The 14,633-nt window shown below is 52.4% G+C and overlaps 1 protein-coding gene across 1 annotated transcript; it reads right to left on the bottom strand.

The window, feature by feature from the left end:
- Positions 1–1,047: 1,047 nt before the first annotated feature.
- Positions 1,048–13,678, bottom strand: RELB (RELB proto-oncogene, NF-kB subunit). Its single transcript, XM_066569948.1, has 9 exons — positions 13,279–13,678; positions 10,816–10,973; positions 9,795–9,886; positions 8,505–8,636; positions 7,229–7,333; positions 5,010–5,225; positions 4,095–4,163; positions 3,400–3,477; positions 1,048–2,493 (listed from the first exon to the last, which is right to left on the bottom strand). Exons 1-9 carry the CDS (start codon positions 13,666–13,668, stop codon positions 2,270–2,272), a joined length of 1,464 nt encoding a protein of 487 aa, XP_066426045.1. The 5' UTR covers positions 13,669–13,678; the 3' UTR covers positions 1,048–2,269.
- Between the last annotated feature and the right edge of the window lie 955 nt (positions 13,679–14,633).

The following is a 14,633-nucleotide window of genomic DNA, read 5'->3' as shown; positions in this document are numbered from 1 at the left end:
GGGATTGATTAAGGAGAATTGGAGATCGATTAACGGGGAATTGAGGATTAATTAAGGGGGAATTGAGGATTGATTAAGGGGGAAATTGGGGATTAATTAAAGGAGAATTGGGGATTGATTAAAGGGGGAAAAACAGGAATAAAAATAGGCAAGTGGGAATAAGGGCGGGAAGGGGAAAAGGGGAATGCGGGGGGCAGGGGAGGCCCCGGGGGCAGCCCTGAGGGGCAGGGGGATCATTAGGGCGGTAATTAGCGCGCTAATGAGGGGCAGTCCCGAGGGGGGGGGGGTAATTAGGGCGGTAGTGAAGCGTTAATTGGTGGAGCGACCCCGCCGCCATCGCCGCTCACCGCGCTCGGCGCACCCAGAAGCGGAAGTGACGGCCGGAAGCGGAAGTGACCAGAAGAAAGGGCGGGGCCTAATGGGACGGAGGTTGTGGGCGTGGCTTGGTGTCAGAACGAGGCTGAGGTGGGGCCTAATAAGGAACTACATGGGGCGTGGCTTGTGTCAGAACGAGGCTGAGGCGGGGCCTAATTAAGACATACATTGGGGCGTGGCTTGGTGTCAGAACGAGGCTGGGGCGGGGCTTAATGAGGAAACAGATTGGGGCGTGGCTTGTTATCAGAACGAGGCTGGGACGGGGCCTAAGAGGAAATACTTTGGGGCGTGGCTTGGTGTCAGAACGAGGCTGGATGGGGCCTAATAGGATCGCGTTGTGGGCGCGGCTTGATGTCAGAACGAGGCTGAGGCGGAGCCTAATTAAGAACTACATTGGGGCGTGGCTTGTGTCAGAACGAGGCTGGGGCGGGGCTTGAGGCGGTGCCTGGTGGAGGGGTGTGGTTTAATGTATGGGCGGGGCCTGAGCGCTTCCTCTTCCGGGTTCTATTCCCAGTTCGATACTGGTCCAAACTGGTGCCGTTCCAAGGCTGATACTGGGCCCCGATCCTGCTCCCATTCCCAGTTCGATACTAGGCCAGATTCGGCCCAGTCCCTCCCAGTTTGTCCCAGTTTGTCCCAGTTCCCTCCCAGTTCCCAAAACCAGCTCCTGTGTGTCCATCCATGGTTTTATTTCACACAAAATCCTGGAATTCTGCCCAAAATTCCCAAAAATTCCTCACAAAATCCCAGAAATTTCCCCCCAGATCCCAGAACTTTGCCCAAAATTTCCAAAATTCCACCCAAAATCCTGGAATTCTGCCTAAAATCCCAGAATTTTCCCCCAAAATCCCAGAATTCTGCCCAAATATCCACCCAAAATCCCAGGAATTCTGCCCAAAAGTCCGTGAATTTTCCCCAAAATCCCAGACAAAATCCCAGGAATTCTGCCCAAAAATCTGGGAATTTTACCCAAAATCCCAGGAATTTTCCCCAAAAACTCCCCCCAAATCCAGGCTGGGGTTCCCCCTATAAATATAGTGAAAAGAAAAAAAAAACCCAAAAAAACAAAAAAGGGAAAGAAATTTGGGAATTTCCCAAAATCCTGAGGGGGTCCAGCCAGGCCTGGCCCCAATTTCTGGGATGGGGAGAAAATCCCTGAAATCCTCCGGGGAAATTTTGGGAATTCCGGGGATTTTGAGGGAATTTTTTGGTATTTTTGAGAATTTCGAGGGGATTTTGGGAATTTGAAGGTGATTTTGAGGGGGATTTTTGGAATATTTGGGAATTTTGAGAGGATTTTGAGGGAGGATTTTGGGAATTCTGAGGGGAATTTTGAAGGGATTTTGAGGTGGAATTTTTGGGAATTTTGAAGGGGATTTGGGGAATTTTTTGAAGGGATTTTGAGGGGATTTTTGGGAGAATTTCGAGGGGATTTTGGGGAGACTTTTGAGGGGATTTTTGGGAATTTTGGGGAGAATTTCGAGGGGGTTTTTGGGAGAATTTCGAGGGGATTTTGGGGAATTTCTGGGATGATTTCCACGGGGATTTTTGGGAGAATTTCGAGGTGATTTTTGGGGAATTTTTGGGAGAATTTCGAGGGGATTTTGGGAATTTTGAGGAGTATTTCGAGGGGGTTTTGGGAGAATTTCGAGGGGATTTTTGGAAGTATTTCGAGGGGGTTTGGGGGAGACTTTTGAGGGGATTTTGGGGAATTTTGGGGAGCATTTCGAGGGGATTTTTGGGAATTTCTGGGATTATTTCCACGGGGATTTTTGGGAATTTCTGGGATTATTTTCACGGGGATTTTTGGGAATTTTTGGGAGAATTTCGAGGGGGTTTTGGGGAATTTCTGGGACGATTTTCAAGGGGATTTTTGGGAATTTTGGGGGCCCGCTCAGCCCTCCCCCGGGAACAGGTGGGTCCCCAAGAGGCTGGAAATGGGGGGGGGGTCCCCGGCGGGGGGGGGCGGCTCTGCCAGCAGCTCCGGGGGCGCCGGGAACATCGGGAATTCCGGGAATTCCGGGAATTCCACGAACGGCGCCAGCGCCGGCGGCGCGAAGGGACCCAGCAGGGCCGGGAGCGGCTCCAGAGGCTCCGGATCCGGGGGAAAAGCAGCGTCTGCGGAGGGGGAGTAATGGGGAATTAATGGGGGAATAATGGGGAATTAATGGGGGAAAAATGGGGAATTAATGGGGAATTAATGGGGAATTAATGGGGGAAAATGGGGAATTTATTTGGGAAATAATGGGGAATTAAGGGGGAAATAATGGGGAATTAATGGGGAAATAATGGGGAATTAATGGGGGAAAAATTGGGAATTAATGGGGGAATAATGGGGAATTAATGGGGGAATAATGGGGAATTAATGGGGGAAAAATGGGGGAATAATGGGGAATTAATGGGGAATTAATGGGGGAAAATGGGGAATTTATTTGGGAAATAATGGGGAATTAAGGGGGAAATAATGGGGAATTAATGGGGAAATAATGGGGAAATAATGGGGAATTAATGGGGAAATAATGGGGAAATAATGGGGAATTTATAGGGGAAATAATGGGGATTTTATTGGGGAAATAATGGGGAATTTATTGGGGAAATAATGGGGACTTTATTGGGGAAATAATGGGGAATTAATGGGGGAAATAATGGGGATTTATAGGGGAAATAATGGGGAAATAATGGGGAAATAATGGGGACTTTATTGGGGAAATAATGGGGAATTAATGGGGGAAATAATGGGGATTTTATAGGGGAAATAATGGGGAATTAATGGGGGAAAATGGGGAATTTATAGGGGAAATAATGGGGATTTTATAAGGGAAAAATGGGGAATTTATAGGGGAAATAATGGCGATTTTATAAGGGAAAAATTGCGAATTTACTGGGGAAAATGGGGGTTTTACAGGGACAAATGGGTGTTTTGGGGGGGGAATCAGGGATTTTGGGGGCAGAAATGGGGATTTTGGGGAAGAGCCGGGATTTTGGGGGTGGAAATTGGGGATTTTGGGGGGCCAGGGGTGGCACCTGTGGGGCCCAGGGGGATGAAGTGCTCCAGGTACCCCGGGGGCTTCTTCCTCCTCTTGGCCTCGATCCCAAACGGGTCTGGGGGGAACAGGGGGGGTCAGGTCCCCAAAACCCCCCAGAATTCCCCTAAATCCCCCCAAGTTTATCACAAATTCCCCAAATTCCCCCACGTTCCCCCCGGTTTCCCAAAATCCATCCCAAATTCTCCCCGAATTCTTCCAAATCCCCCAAAATTTCCCCAAACTCCACCAAATTCATCCCAAATTCCCCAAAATTTCCCCCCAAATTCTCCCCAAACTTCCCAAAATTCCCCAAATTCCACCAAATTCTCTCCAAATCCTCTGAAATTCATCCCAAATTTCCCCCAAATCCCTTCCCAGTCCCTCCCAGACCAATCCCAGTTCAGTCCCAGTTCCCTCCCAGTCCCCACCAGTCCATCCCAGTTTATCCCAGTCCCTCCCAGTGGTTCCCAGTCCCTCCCAGTCCATCCCAGTTCCCCCTAGTCCATCCCAGTTTATCCCAGTCCATTCCCAGTCCCCTCCCAGTTTATCCCAGTCCATTCCCGGTTCCCTCCCAGTCCCTCCCAGTCTATCCCAGTCCCTCCCAGTTTATCCCAGTCCATTCCCAGTCCCTCCCAGTTTATCCCAGTCCCTCCCAATCCCCTCCCAGTTTATCCCAGTTTATCCCAGTCCCACCTGTCCCCGAGAGCTCCTCCAGCAGGTCGGGCATTCCCCGCTTGCGCTTCACCTGCACCCGGTACGCGTCTGCGGGGGCAACACCGGGAGTTACACCGGGAATTGCACCCGGAAATACCGGGAGTTACACCGGGAACTGCACCGGGAATTGCACCCGGAAATACCGGGAATTACACCGGGAATTGCACCGGGAATTACACCCGGAAATACCGGGAGTTACACCGGGAATTGCACCCGGAAATACCGGGAATTACACCGGGAACTGCACCGGGAATTACACTGGGAAATACCGGGAATTACACCAGGAATTGCACCCGGAAATACCGGGAATTACACCGGGAACTGCACCGGGAACTGCACCGGGAATTGCACCCGGAAATACCGGGAGTTACACCGGGAATTGCACCGGGAATTGCACCCGGAAATACCGGGAGTTACACCGGGAATTGCACCCGGAAATACCGGGAAATACCGGGAATTACACCCTGAAGTATTGGAAATTACACAGGGAAATATTGGGACCTGTCCCTGTCCCTGCACCTGTCCCTGCACCTGTCCCTGTCCCTGTCCCTGTCCCTGTACCTGTCCCTGTGCCTGTACCTGTACCTGTCCCTGTCCCTGTCCCTGTACCTGCACCTGTCCCTGTCCCTGTACCTGTACCTGCACCTGTACCTGTCCCTGTCCCTGTACCTGTACCTGTCCCTGTACCTGTGCCTGTCCCTGTACCTGTACCTGCACCTGTCCCTGTCCCTGTCCCTGTACCTGCACCTGTACCTGTCCCTGTCCCTGTACCTGTACCTGTACCTGTACCTGTACCTGTACCTGTACCTGTACCTGCACCTGAACCTGTACCTGTCCCTGTACCGGCACCTGTCCCTGTCCCCGTACCCCATCCCCGTTATCCCCGGTCGGTACCGGTGTCCCGGGGCAGGTAGGTGAACCGGAAGCCCTCGCTGCGGACGCTGTCGGTGAGGCGCTGCAGGAACACCTCCACCTGCACGGGCTCCCGCAGCTCCAGGTGCGCGTAGGGCGGCGTGCGCAGCACGATCGCCACCTGCCGGTGAACGTCGGCCTGCGAGAAATCGGCCCGAGCCTCCCAGGGCTCCTTGCGGAAAATCACCGCGATGTCCTCTGGAAAACAGCGGGGATTCCAGGGAAACTCGGGAATTTGGGAATTCGGGAACGGGGAATGCGGGATTGGGAATTCGGGAATGTGGGAATTTGGGGATTGAGGTACGGGAGAGATCGGCCCGAGCCTCCCAGGGCTCCTTGCGGAAAATCACCGCGATGTCCTCTGGAAAACAGCGGGGATTCCCTTGGGAATTCGGGAATTTGGGAATTCGGGAACGGGGAATGCGGGATTGGGAATTCGGGAATGTGGGAATTTGGGATTTGGGGTATGGGAGAGATCGGCCCGAGCCTCCCAGGGCTCCTTGCGGAAAATCACCGCGATGTCCTCTGGAAAACAGCGGGGATTCCAGGGGATTTGGGAATGTGGGATTGTGGGATTTGGGATCTGGGATCAGGAATTCGGGATTTGGGATTTGGGGTATGGGAGAGATCGGCCCGAGCCTCCCAGGGCTCCCTGCGGAAAATCACCGCCATGTCCTCTGGAAAACAGCGGGGATTCCACGGGAATTCGGGAATTTGGGAATTCGGGATTTGGGGTATGGGATTGGGAAGAGAGCAGGTACAGCTCCTCCCTGCCCAGCTGTGCCCAGCTGTGCCCTTTACCTTTCTGCACCTTGTCGCACAGCAGGTACAGCTCCTCCCTGCCCAGCTGTGCCCAGGTGTATCCCAGCTGTGCCCAGGTGTACCCAGGTGTATCCCAGATGCCCCAGCTGTGATCCCAGCTGTGCCCAGCTGTGCCCTTTACCTTTCTGCACCTTGTCGCACAGCAGGTACAGCTCCTCCCCGCCCAGCTGTGCCCAGGTGTATCCCAGGTGTGCCCAGCTGTATCCCAGATGCCCCAGCTGTGCCCAGCTGTGATCCCAGCTGTGCCCTTTACCTTTCTGCACCTTGTCGTGCCCAGCTGTGCCCAGGTCCATCCCAGCTGTGATCCCAGCTGTGCCCAGCTGTGCTCTTTACCTTTCTGCACCTTGTCGCACAGCAGGTACAGCTCCTCCCCGCCCAGCTGTGCCCAGGTGTACCCAGGTGTACCCGGGTGTGCCCAGGTGTATCCCAGCTGTGCCCAGCTGTGCCCAGCTGTGCCCTTTACCTTTCTGCACCTTGTCGCAGAGCAGGTACAGCTCCTCCCTGCCCAGCTGTGCCCAGGTGTACCCAGGTGTGCCCAGGTGTACCCAGGTGTATCCCAGATGTGCCCAGGTGTGATCCCAGATGCCCCAGATGTGCCCAGCTGTGCCCTTTACCTTTCTGCACCTTGTCGCACAGCAGGTACAGCTCCTCCCTGCCCAGCTGTGCCCAGGTGTATCCCAGCTGTGCCCAGGTGTACCCAGGTGTATCCCAGATGCCCCAGCTGTGATCCCAGATGTGCCCAGCTGTGCCCTCCATACCTTTCTGCACCTTGTCGCACAGCAGGTACAGCTCCTCCCCGCCCAGCTGTGATCCCAGCTGTGCCCAGGTGTACCCAGCTGTGCCCAGCTGTGCCCAGCTGTGCCCTTTACCTTTCTGCACCTTGTCGCACAGCAGGTACAGCTCCTCCCTGCCCAGCTGTGCCCAGGTGTATCCCAGCTGTGCCCAGGTGTACCCAGGTGTATCCCAGCTGTGCCCAGGTGTACCCAGGTGTATCCCAGATGTGCCCAGCTGTGATCCCAGATGCCCCAGGTGCCCCAGCTGTGCCCAGCTGTGCTCTTTACCTTTCTGCACCTTGTCGCACAGCAGGTACAGCTCCTCCCCGCCCAGCTGTGATCCCAGCTGTGCCCAGCTGTGCCCAGCTGTGATCCCAGGTGTGCCCAGATGTGCCCAGGTGTACCCAGCTGTGATCCCTGATGCCCCAGCTGTGCCCAGGTGTATCCCAGGTGTATCCCAGCTGTGTCCAGCTGTGATCCCAGCTGTGCCCTTTACCTTTCTGCACCTTGTCGCAGAGCAGGTACAGCTCCTCCCCGCCCAGCTGTGTCCAGCTGTGCCCAGGTGTGCCCAGGTGTATCCCAGCTGTGCCCAGCTGTGCCCTTTACCTTTCTGCACCTTGTCGCACAGCAGGTACAGCTCCTCCCCGCCCGTGCAGGGGCCGCTCTCTTTGTTCATGCGGCAGATCCGCAGCTCCGAGGTGTTCGTGGATTCTGGAAAGTTCCACAACATCGGGAACCCCCCCAGAGATTGGGAATTGGGGTGGGGAGGGGGCGAAATTTGGGGCATTTTTGGGGAATTTGGGGCATTTTTGGGGGAATTTTTGGGGATTATTTGGGATTTTTTTTCTTTTTTGTTAGTGGGGGGGAGGAATTTTTTTTGGATTTTTTTTTTTCCCCCCAGAATTTTTGGGAATTATTTGGAAAATTTTGCGGGGCGTGGTTTTTTTTTTCTAATTTTTTAGGAATTTTGAGGGGAGTTTTTGGGGATTTTTTTTTTTTTTAATATTTTGGATTTTTTTTTTAAAAAAAATTTTTTGGGGTGGGGAGAATTTTTTTGGAAAATTTTCTTTGGTATTTTGGGACTCACTCTTGTCGAAGATGGGCTGGGACAGCTCCGGGCTGAGGCTCCGGGGGGATTTTGGGGCTGATTTTGGGATTTTTTGGGGATATTTTTGGGACATTTCAGGGACATTTTTGGGGATATTTTCAGGATATTTTCAGGGACGTTTTTGGGGTGAATTTGGGGTATTTTGGGACTCACTCTTGTCGAAGATGGGCTGGGACAGCACCGGGCTGAGGCTCCGGGGGGATTTTTGGGGCTGATTTTGGGATTTTTTGGGGATCATTCTGAGATAATTTTGGGATATTTTTGGGACATTTTCAGGACATTTTTGGGGTGGCTCTGGGATATTTTCAGGGACATTTTTGGGGTGAATTTGGGGTATTTTGGACTCACTCTTGTCGAAGATGGGCTGGGACAGCACCGGGCTGAGGCTCCGGGGGGATTTTTGGGGCTGATTTTGGGATTTTTTGGGGATCATTCTGAGATAATTTTGGGATATTTTTGGGACATTTCAGGGACATTTTGGGGATATTTTCAGGACATTTCAGGGACATTTTTGTGATGATTTTGGGATTGGTTTCAGGGACATTTTTTGGGTGAATTTGGGGTATTTTGGGACTCACTCTTGTCGAAGATGGGCTGGGACAGCTCTGGGCTGAGGCTCCGGGGGGATTTTTGGGGCTGATTTTGGGATTTTTTGGGGGATCATTCTGAGATAATTTTGGGATATTTTCAGGACATTTTCAGGACATTTTTGGGGTGGCTCTGGGATATTTTCAGGGACATTTTTGGGGTGAATTTGGGGTATTTTGGACTCACTCTTGTCGAAGATGGGCTGGGACAGCACCGGGCTGAGGCTGCGGGGGATCCCGGCGCGGTCCCGGAACGAGGCCTGGAAGCAAATCCGGACCACGTTGAGATCGACCTCCTGATGGTTCCGCAGGGAGCCCGCTGGAAACGGGGCAGAAACGGCAAAAATGGGGAAAAACGGGGCAGAAACCGGGAAAAATGGGGGGAAAAATGGGGGAAAAATGGGGGGAAAATGGGGAAAAATGGGGCAGAAATGGGGGGAAAATGGGGAAAAAACGAGGCAGAAACCAGGAAAAATGGGGGAAAAATGGGGAAAAATGGGGAAAAATGGGGGGGAAATGGGGCAGAAATGGGGCAGAAATGGGGGGAAAATGGGGCAGAAATGGGGGAAATGGGGAAAAATGGGGGAAAATGGGGGAAAATGGGGGAAAATGGGGCAGGAAACGGCAAAAATGGGGAAAAATGGGGCCGAAATGGGGGGAAATGGGGAAAAATGGGGGAAAATGGGGCAGGAAACGGCAAAAATGGGGAAAAATGGGGCCGAAATGGGGGGAAATGGGGAAAATGGGGAAAATCAGGGGGAAATGGGGAAAGACGGGGGAATGGGGCAGAAATGGGGAAAAATGGGAGAAACTGAGAAAAATGGGAAAAAAGGGGGGGAATGGGAAAAACAGGGCAGAAATGGGGAAAAATGGGGGAGAAACAGAAAAATGGGGAAAAGGGGAAAAGTACAGGAGAAATGGGGGAAAAAATGGGGGAAAATTGGGGGAAAAATCAGGGAAAAATGACAGAAAAGAGGAAAAGGTTGTCCTGAATAGAGCCCACTGGAAAAAATGGGGAAAAACGGGGAAACCAGGGGAAAAAATTGGCAAAATTGGGGGGAAAAGGAAAAAGAAAACAGAGAAACTTGGAGAAAGCATGAAAAACTTGGGGGGAAAAGGAAAAACATGGGAAAAAACCGGAAAAATTGGGGAAAATGGGGCAAAAACAGGAAAAAAGGAAAAAAAAAAACAGGAATAATGGGGGAAAAACAGGGAAAAGACAGGAAAATTTGGGGAAATGTGGAAATCCTGGGAGATCCAAGGAGAAAATGGGGAAACAGAAAACCAAGGGAAAAAAGAGAAAAAACAGGAAAAATTGGGGAAAAAATTGAGAAAAATTGGGGAAAAAACACCAAAAAAAAGGAAAAAAAAAAAAAAAAACAAAACAGGAAAAACAGGGGAAAGACAGGAAAATTTGGGGAAATGTGGAAATGCAGGAAAACCCCAGGAAAGTCCAGGGAAAGGGGGAAATTCTGACCTTTGAAGGGGTCGATCCCGAGCTGCAGCTTCTTCTCGATGGCGGCCTCGATTTCCTTCTTCTTCACACACTGAATGCCCAGGTTGCTGAAACTGCCAGAAATCCCCAAATTCCCAAACTCTCCAGGTCCCTTCCCAAATTTCCCTGCCCAGAAAGTCCCCAAAATCCCCAAAAATCGGCAAAAAAAAAGGCCAAAAAAGCAACCGAAAATGCCCAAAAACGCCTCAAAAAAAATGGGGGAAATAACAGAAAGTTCCATGGAAATTCAGTTTATTGGGATATCCCAGGTTTGGGGCTTGAGGAGCACCTGGAAGAGCCCCAAAATTTCCTGAATAACACCCAAAAAATGCCCCAAAAATGCTGGGAAAATTGGGAATAATTCCGAAAAATCCCGGAAAATTCCAACGGGCTCCAACCCAAGAATATTCCCAGATTTTTGTTGTGCTTGGGTTGGGTTTGGGGCTTGAGCAGCACCAGGCAGAGCCCCAAAAACGCCCGAAAAACGCCCGAAAAAATGCCCAAAAATCTCCAGAAAAACGGGAAAATTCCCAGAAAATGCCCAAAAAATGCCCGAAAACCTCCAGAAAAAGGGGAAAATTCCCGGGAAACGCCCGGAATTGGGGTTTTTTTTGGGATTTGGGGGCTGACCTGTGTTGGGGGTTGCTGTGGGGCTGAGGAGCACCCGGCAGAGCCCCTGGGCGCAGTCCCTGCAGCCAAAAACCGCCCAAAAATGCCCCAAAAATGCAGGAAAATTGGGAATAATTCTGGAAAATTCCAATGGGCTCCAACCCAAGGAATATTCCCAAATTTTGTTGTGCTTGGGTTGGGTTTGGGGCTTGAGGAGCACCAGGCAGAGCCCAAAAACCGCCCGGAAAACGCCCGAAAAAACGCCCAAAAATCTCCAGAAAAACGGGAAAATTCCCAGAAAATGCCCAAAAAATGCCCAAAAATCTCCAGAAAAAGGGGAAAATTCCCAGAAAACGCCCGGAATTGGGGTTTTTTTTGGGATTTGGGGGCTGACCTGTGGCGGGGGTTGCTGTGGGGCCGGAGCAGCACCCGGCAGAGCCCCTGGGCGCAGTCCTTGCCCACGAGGCCGTGCGGGTGCACCCGGTGGGGCCAATCCTTCCACACCAGGCACGCCGTGACCGCCACCTCCGGGATGGCCTGGCAGTTCAGCAGCTGCGGGGGAAATGTGGGGGAAAATGGGGGGAAAAATGGGGGGAAAATGGGGGAAATTGGGGGGAAAAATGGGGGGAATTGGGGGGAAAAATGGGGGGAAATTGGGAGGAAAAATGGGGGAAAATGGGGGGAAAAATGGGGGGAAATTGGGAGGAAAAATGGGGGAAATTGGGGGAGAAATTTGGGGGAAAAGTGGAGGAAAATGGGGGAAAATCGGGGAAAGTCAGAGGGAAAATTGGGGAAAGTCAGAGGCGGAAATGGGGGGAAAAATGGGGGAAAAGTGGGGGGAAATTGGGGGGAAATTGGGGGGAAATCGGGGGGAAATTGGGGGAATTAGGGGGAAAGTCAGGGAGAAAGTTGGGGGGAAATCGGGGGGAAATTGGGGGAGAAAGTTGGGGGGAAATCGGGGGGAAATTGGGGGCAAAAATGGGGGGAAAGTGGGGGAAATCGGGGGGGAAAATGGGGGGGAAATGGGGGGAAATTGGGGGGAAATCGGGGGGAAATTGGGAAAAGTCAGAGGGGGAAATGGGGGGAGAGAAATGGGGGGAAAGTGGGAAAAGTCAGGGGGGGAATTGGGAGGAAATTGGGGGGAAATGGGGGGGAAAAATGGGGGAAAAGTGGGGAAAGTCAGGGGGAAAATCGGGGGGAAATTGGGGGGAAATGGGGGGGAAAATGAGGGGAAAATGGGGGAAAAGTGGGGGAAATGGGGGGAAATCGGGGGGAAAATTGGGGGGGAAAATGGGGGGAAAATGGGGGGAAATTGGGGGGGAAAATGGGGGGAAATTGGGGGGAAAATTGGGGGGAAATTGGGGAAAATCAGAGGGGGAAATTGGGGGAAAAGTCAGGGGGGAAAGATGGAGAAAGTTAGGGGGAAATTGGGAAAAGTCAGAGGGGGAAATTGGGGAAAAGTGGGGAAAGTCAGGGGAAAAATTGGGGGAAAATCAGGGGGAAAAATGGGGGAAAATTGGGGGAAAATCACGGGGAAATCTGAATGAAGTTCAGGAGAAAATTCAACCCAAAATCCCCCAAATCCATCCCAACCCTCCCCCGACTTTTTCCCAGATTTTTCCCCGTTTTTCCCGGTTTCTCACGGGTTTTCCCGATTTTTTTCCGATTTTTTCACAATTTTCCCCTGATATTTTCCCGATTTTTTCCGATTTTTCCCCGATTTTTCCCCAATTTTCCCCAGGTTTTTTTCCCGATTTTTCCCCGATTTTCCCCATTTCCCCCATTTTCCCCACCTCGATGCTGGGCAGGGTGCGGTTGCTCTCGGTGCTGTTTTCCCCGATTTTTCCCCCATTTTTTCCCGATTCTTTCCCCATTTTCCCCCCATTTTTCCCCATTTTTTTCCCCCAATTTTCCCCATTTTTTTTCCCCGTTTTCCCCCATTTCCGCACCTCGATGCTGGGCAGGGTGCGGTTGCTCTCGGTGCTGTTTTCCCCGATTTTTCCCCCATTTTTTCCCGATTCTTTCCCCATTTTCACCTCAAATTTTCCCAGTTTTTTTTCCCCAATTTTCCCCATTTTTTTTCCCCGTTTTCCCCCATTTCCCCACCTCGATGCTGGGCAGGGTGCGGTTGCTCTCGGTGCTGTTTTCCCCGATTTTTCCCCCATTTTTTCCCGATTCTTTCCCCATTTTCACCTCAATTTTTCCCAGTTTTTTTTCCCCAATTTTCCCCATTTTTTTTCCCCGTTTTTCCCCCATTTCCCCACCTCGATGCTGGGCAGGGTGCGGTTGCTCTCGGCGCTGTTTTCCCCGATTTTTCCCCCATTTTTTCCCGATTCTTTCCCCATTTTCACCTCAATTTTTCCCAGTTTTTTTTCCCCAATTTTCCCCATTTTTTTTCCCCGTTTTCCCCCATTTCCGCACCTCGATGCTGGGCAGGGTGCGGTTGCTCTCGGCGCTGTTTTCCCCGATTTTTCCCCCATTTTTTCCCGATTCTTTCCCCATTTTCACCTCAATTTTTCCCAGTTTTTTTTCCCCAATTTTCCCCATTTTTTTCCCCGTTTTCCCCCATTTCCCCACCTCGATGCTGGGCAGGGTGCGGTTGCTCTCGGTGCTGTTTTCCCCGATTTTTCCCCCATTTTTTCCCGATTCTTTCCCCATTTTCCCCCCATTTTTCCCCATTTTTTTCCCCCAATTTTCCCCATTTTTTTTCCCCGTTTTCCCCCCATTTCCGCACCTCGATGCTGGGCAGGGTGCGGTTGCTCTCGGTGCTGTTTTCCCCGATTTTTCCCCCATTTTTTCCCGATTCTTTCCCCATTTTCCCCCCATTTTTCCCCATTTTTTTTCCCCATTTCCGCACCTCGATGCTGGGCAGGGTGCGGTTGCTCTCGGTGCTGTTTTCCCCGAGGATGCTCCCGGCCGATCTCCCCTCGCACTCGTACCGGAATCTCATCCCGCGCTGCTTCGGCTGCTCCGTGATCACCAAGCGCGGCCTCCCCGCCCTGTCCAGCTTCTCGAACTTCTCAAACTTCTCAATCTTCTCAATCTTCTCAATCTTTTCAATCTTTTCCATCTTTTCCATCTTTTCCAGCTTCTCCAGCCGCTCGCGGGGCCCCAGCGAGAGCCCGCGGAGGCTCCGGGCCAGCGGCGGCTCCCGGGCGGCGCCGGGGGCGGAACCGCGCGGGACCAAACGGGGCAGGGCCCGGGGAGCCTCGGCAGCGGCCTCGGGCTGGAACCCGTCCTCCTTCATCACCTCCTCCAGGATCTCTGCGCGAAAAACGGCGAGTTCGGGGAGAAAAACGGCGAGTTCGGGGGGTTCGGGGGGAAAAACGGGGATTTCGGGGGGAAAAACGGGGATTTCGGGGGGAAAAACGGGGATTTCGGGGGGAAAAACGGGGATTTCGGGGGGCTCGGGGGAAAAAAACGGGGATTTCGGGGGGAAAAACGGGGATTTCGGGGGGAAAACGGGGATTTCGGGGGGAAAACGGGGATTTCGGGGGGAAAACGGGGATTTCGGGGGGAAAAACGGGGATTTCGGGGGGAAAAACGGGGATTTCGGGGGAAAAACGGGGATTTCGGGGGGAAAAACGGGGATTTCGGGGGGAAAAACGGGGATTTCGGGGGGAAAACGGGGATTTCGGGGGGTTCGGGGGGAAAACGGGGAGTTCGGGGCGGTTTGGGGGGAAAAACGGGGATTTCGGGGGGAAAAACGGGGGGAAAACGGGGATTTTCGGGGAGTTTTGGGAGGAGTTCTGGGGGGAGAACTCCTCCCAAAACGGGGAGTTCGGGGCGGTTTGGGGTGAAAAAAGGGGAGTTCGGGGGGTTTGGGAGCATTTCTGGGGGAAAAAAAAGGGGATTTCGAGGGGTTTGAGAGGAGTTCTGGGGAGAAGATCGGGAATTTCGGGGAAAAAAACGGGAATTTCGGGGGGTTTGGGGGGAAAAACGGGGATTTCGGGGGGTTCGGGGGGAAAAAACCGGGGATTTTCGGGGGGTTTGGGAGGAGTTCTGGGGAGAAAAATCGGGAATTTCGGGGAGCTTTGCGGGGGGGAAATCAGAAAATTCGGGGGTTCGGCAGCATTTCTGGGGTGAAAATCGGGAATTTCGGGGGGTTTGGGAGGAGTTCTAGGGGAAAAAACGGGAATTTCGGGGAAAAAACCGGGAATTTCGGGGGGTTTGGGGGGAAAACGGGAATTTTCGGGGAGTTTTGGGAGGAGT

The sequence above is a fragment of the Molothrus aeneus genome, unplaced genomic scaffold (genome assembly GCF_037042795.1).
Source record: "Molothrus aeneus isolate 106 unplaced genomic scaffold, BPBGC_Maene_1.0 scaffold_128, whole genome shotgun sequence".
Classification (NCBI taxonomy): Eukaryota; Metazoa; Chordata; class Aves; order Passeriformes; family Icteridae; genus Molothrus; species Molothrus aeneus.
The sequence above is the reverse complement of the archived record's forward strand: the minus strand, read 5'-3'. Positions and strand labels throughout refer to the sequence as shown.

Bases quoted from the DNA above. Each gene is read 5' to 3' on its own strand.
- RELB (XM_066569948.1), bottom strand. From the start codon at position 13,668: ATGAAGGAGGACGGGTTCCAGCCCGAGGCCGCTGCCGAGGCTCCCCGG. The intron at 3,478-4,094 runs GTGGGACTGGGA...TGTTCCCCCCAG, and splicing joins GGAGGAGCTCTCGGGGACAG to ACCCGTTTGGGATCGAGGCC. The intron at 2,494-3,399 runs GTGCCACCCCTG...CCCCCTCCGCAG, and splicing joins CATCCCCCTGGGCCCCACAG to ACGCTGCTTTTCCCCCGGAT.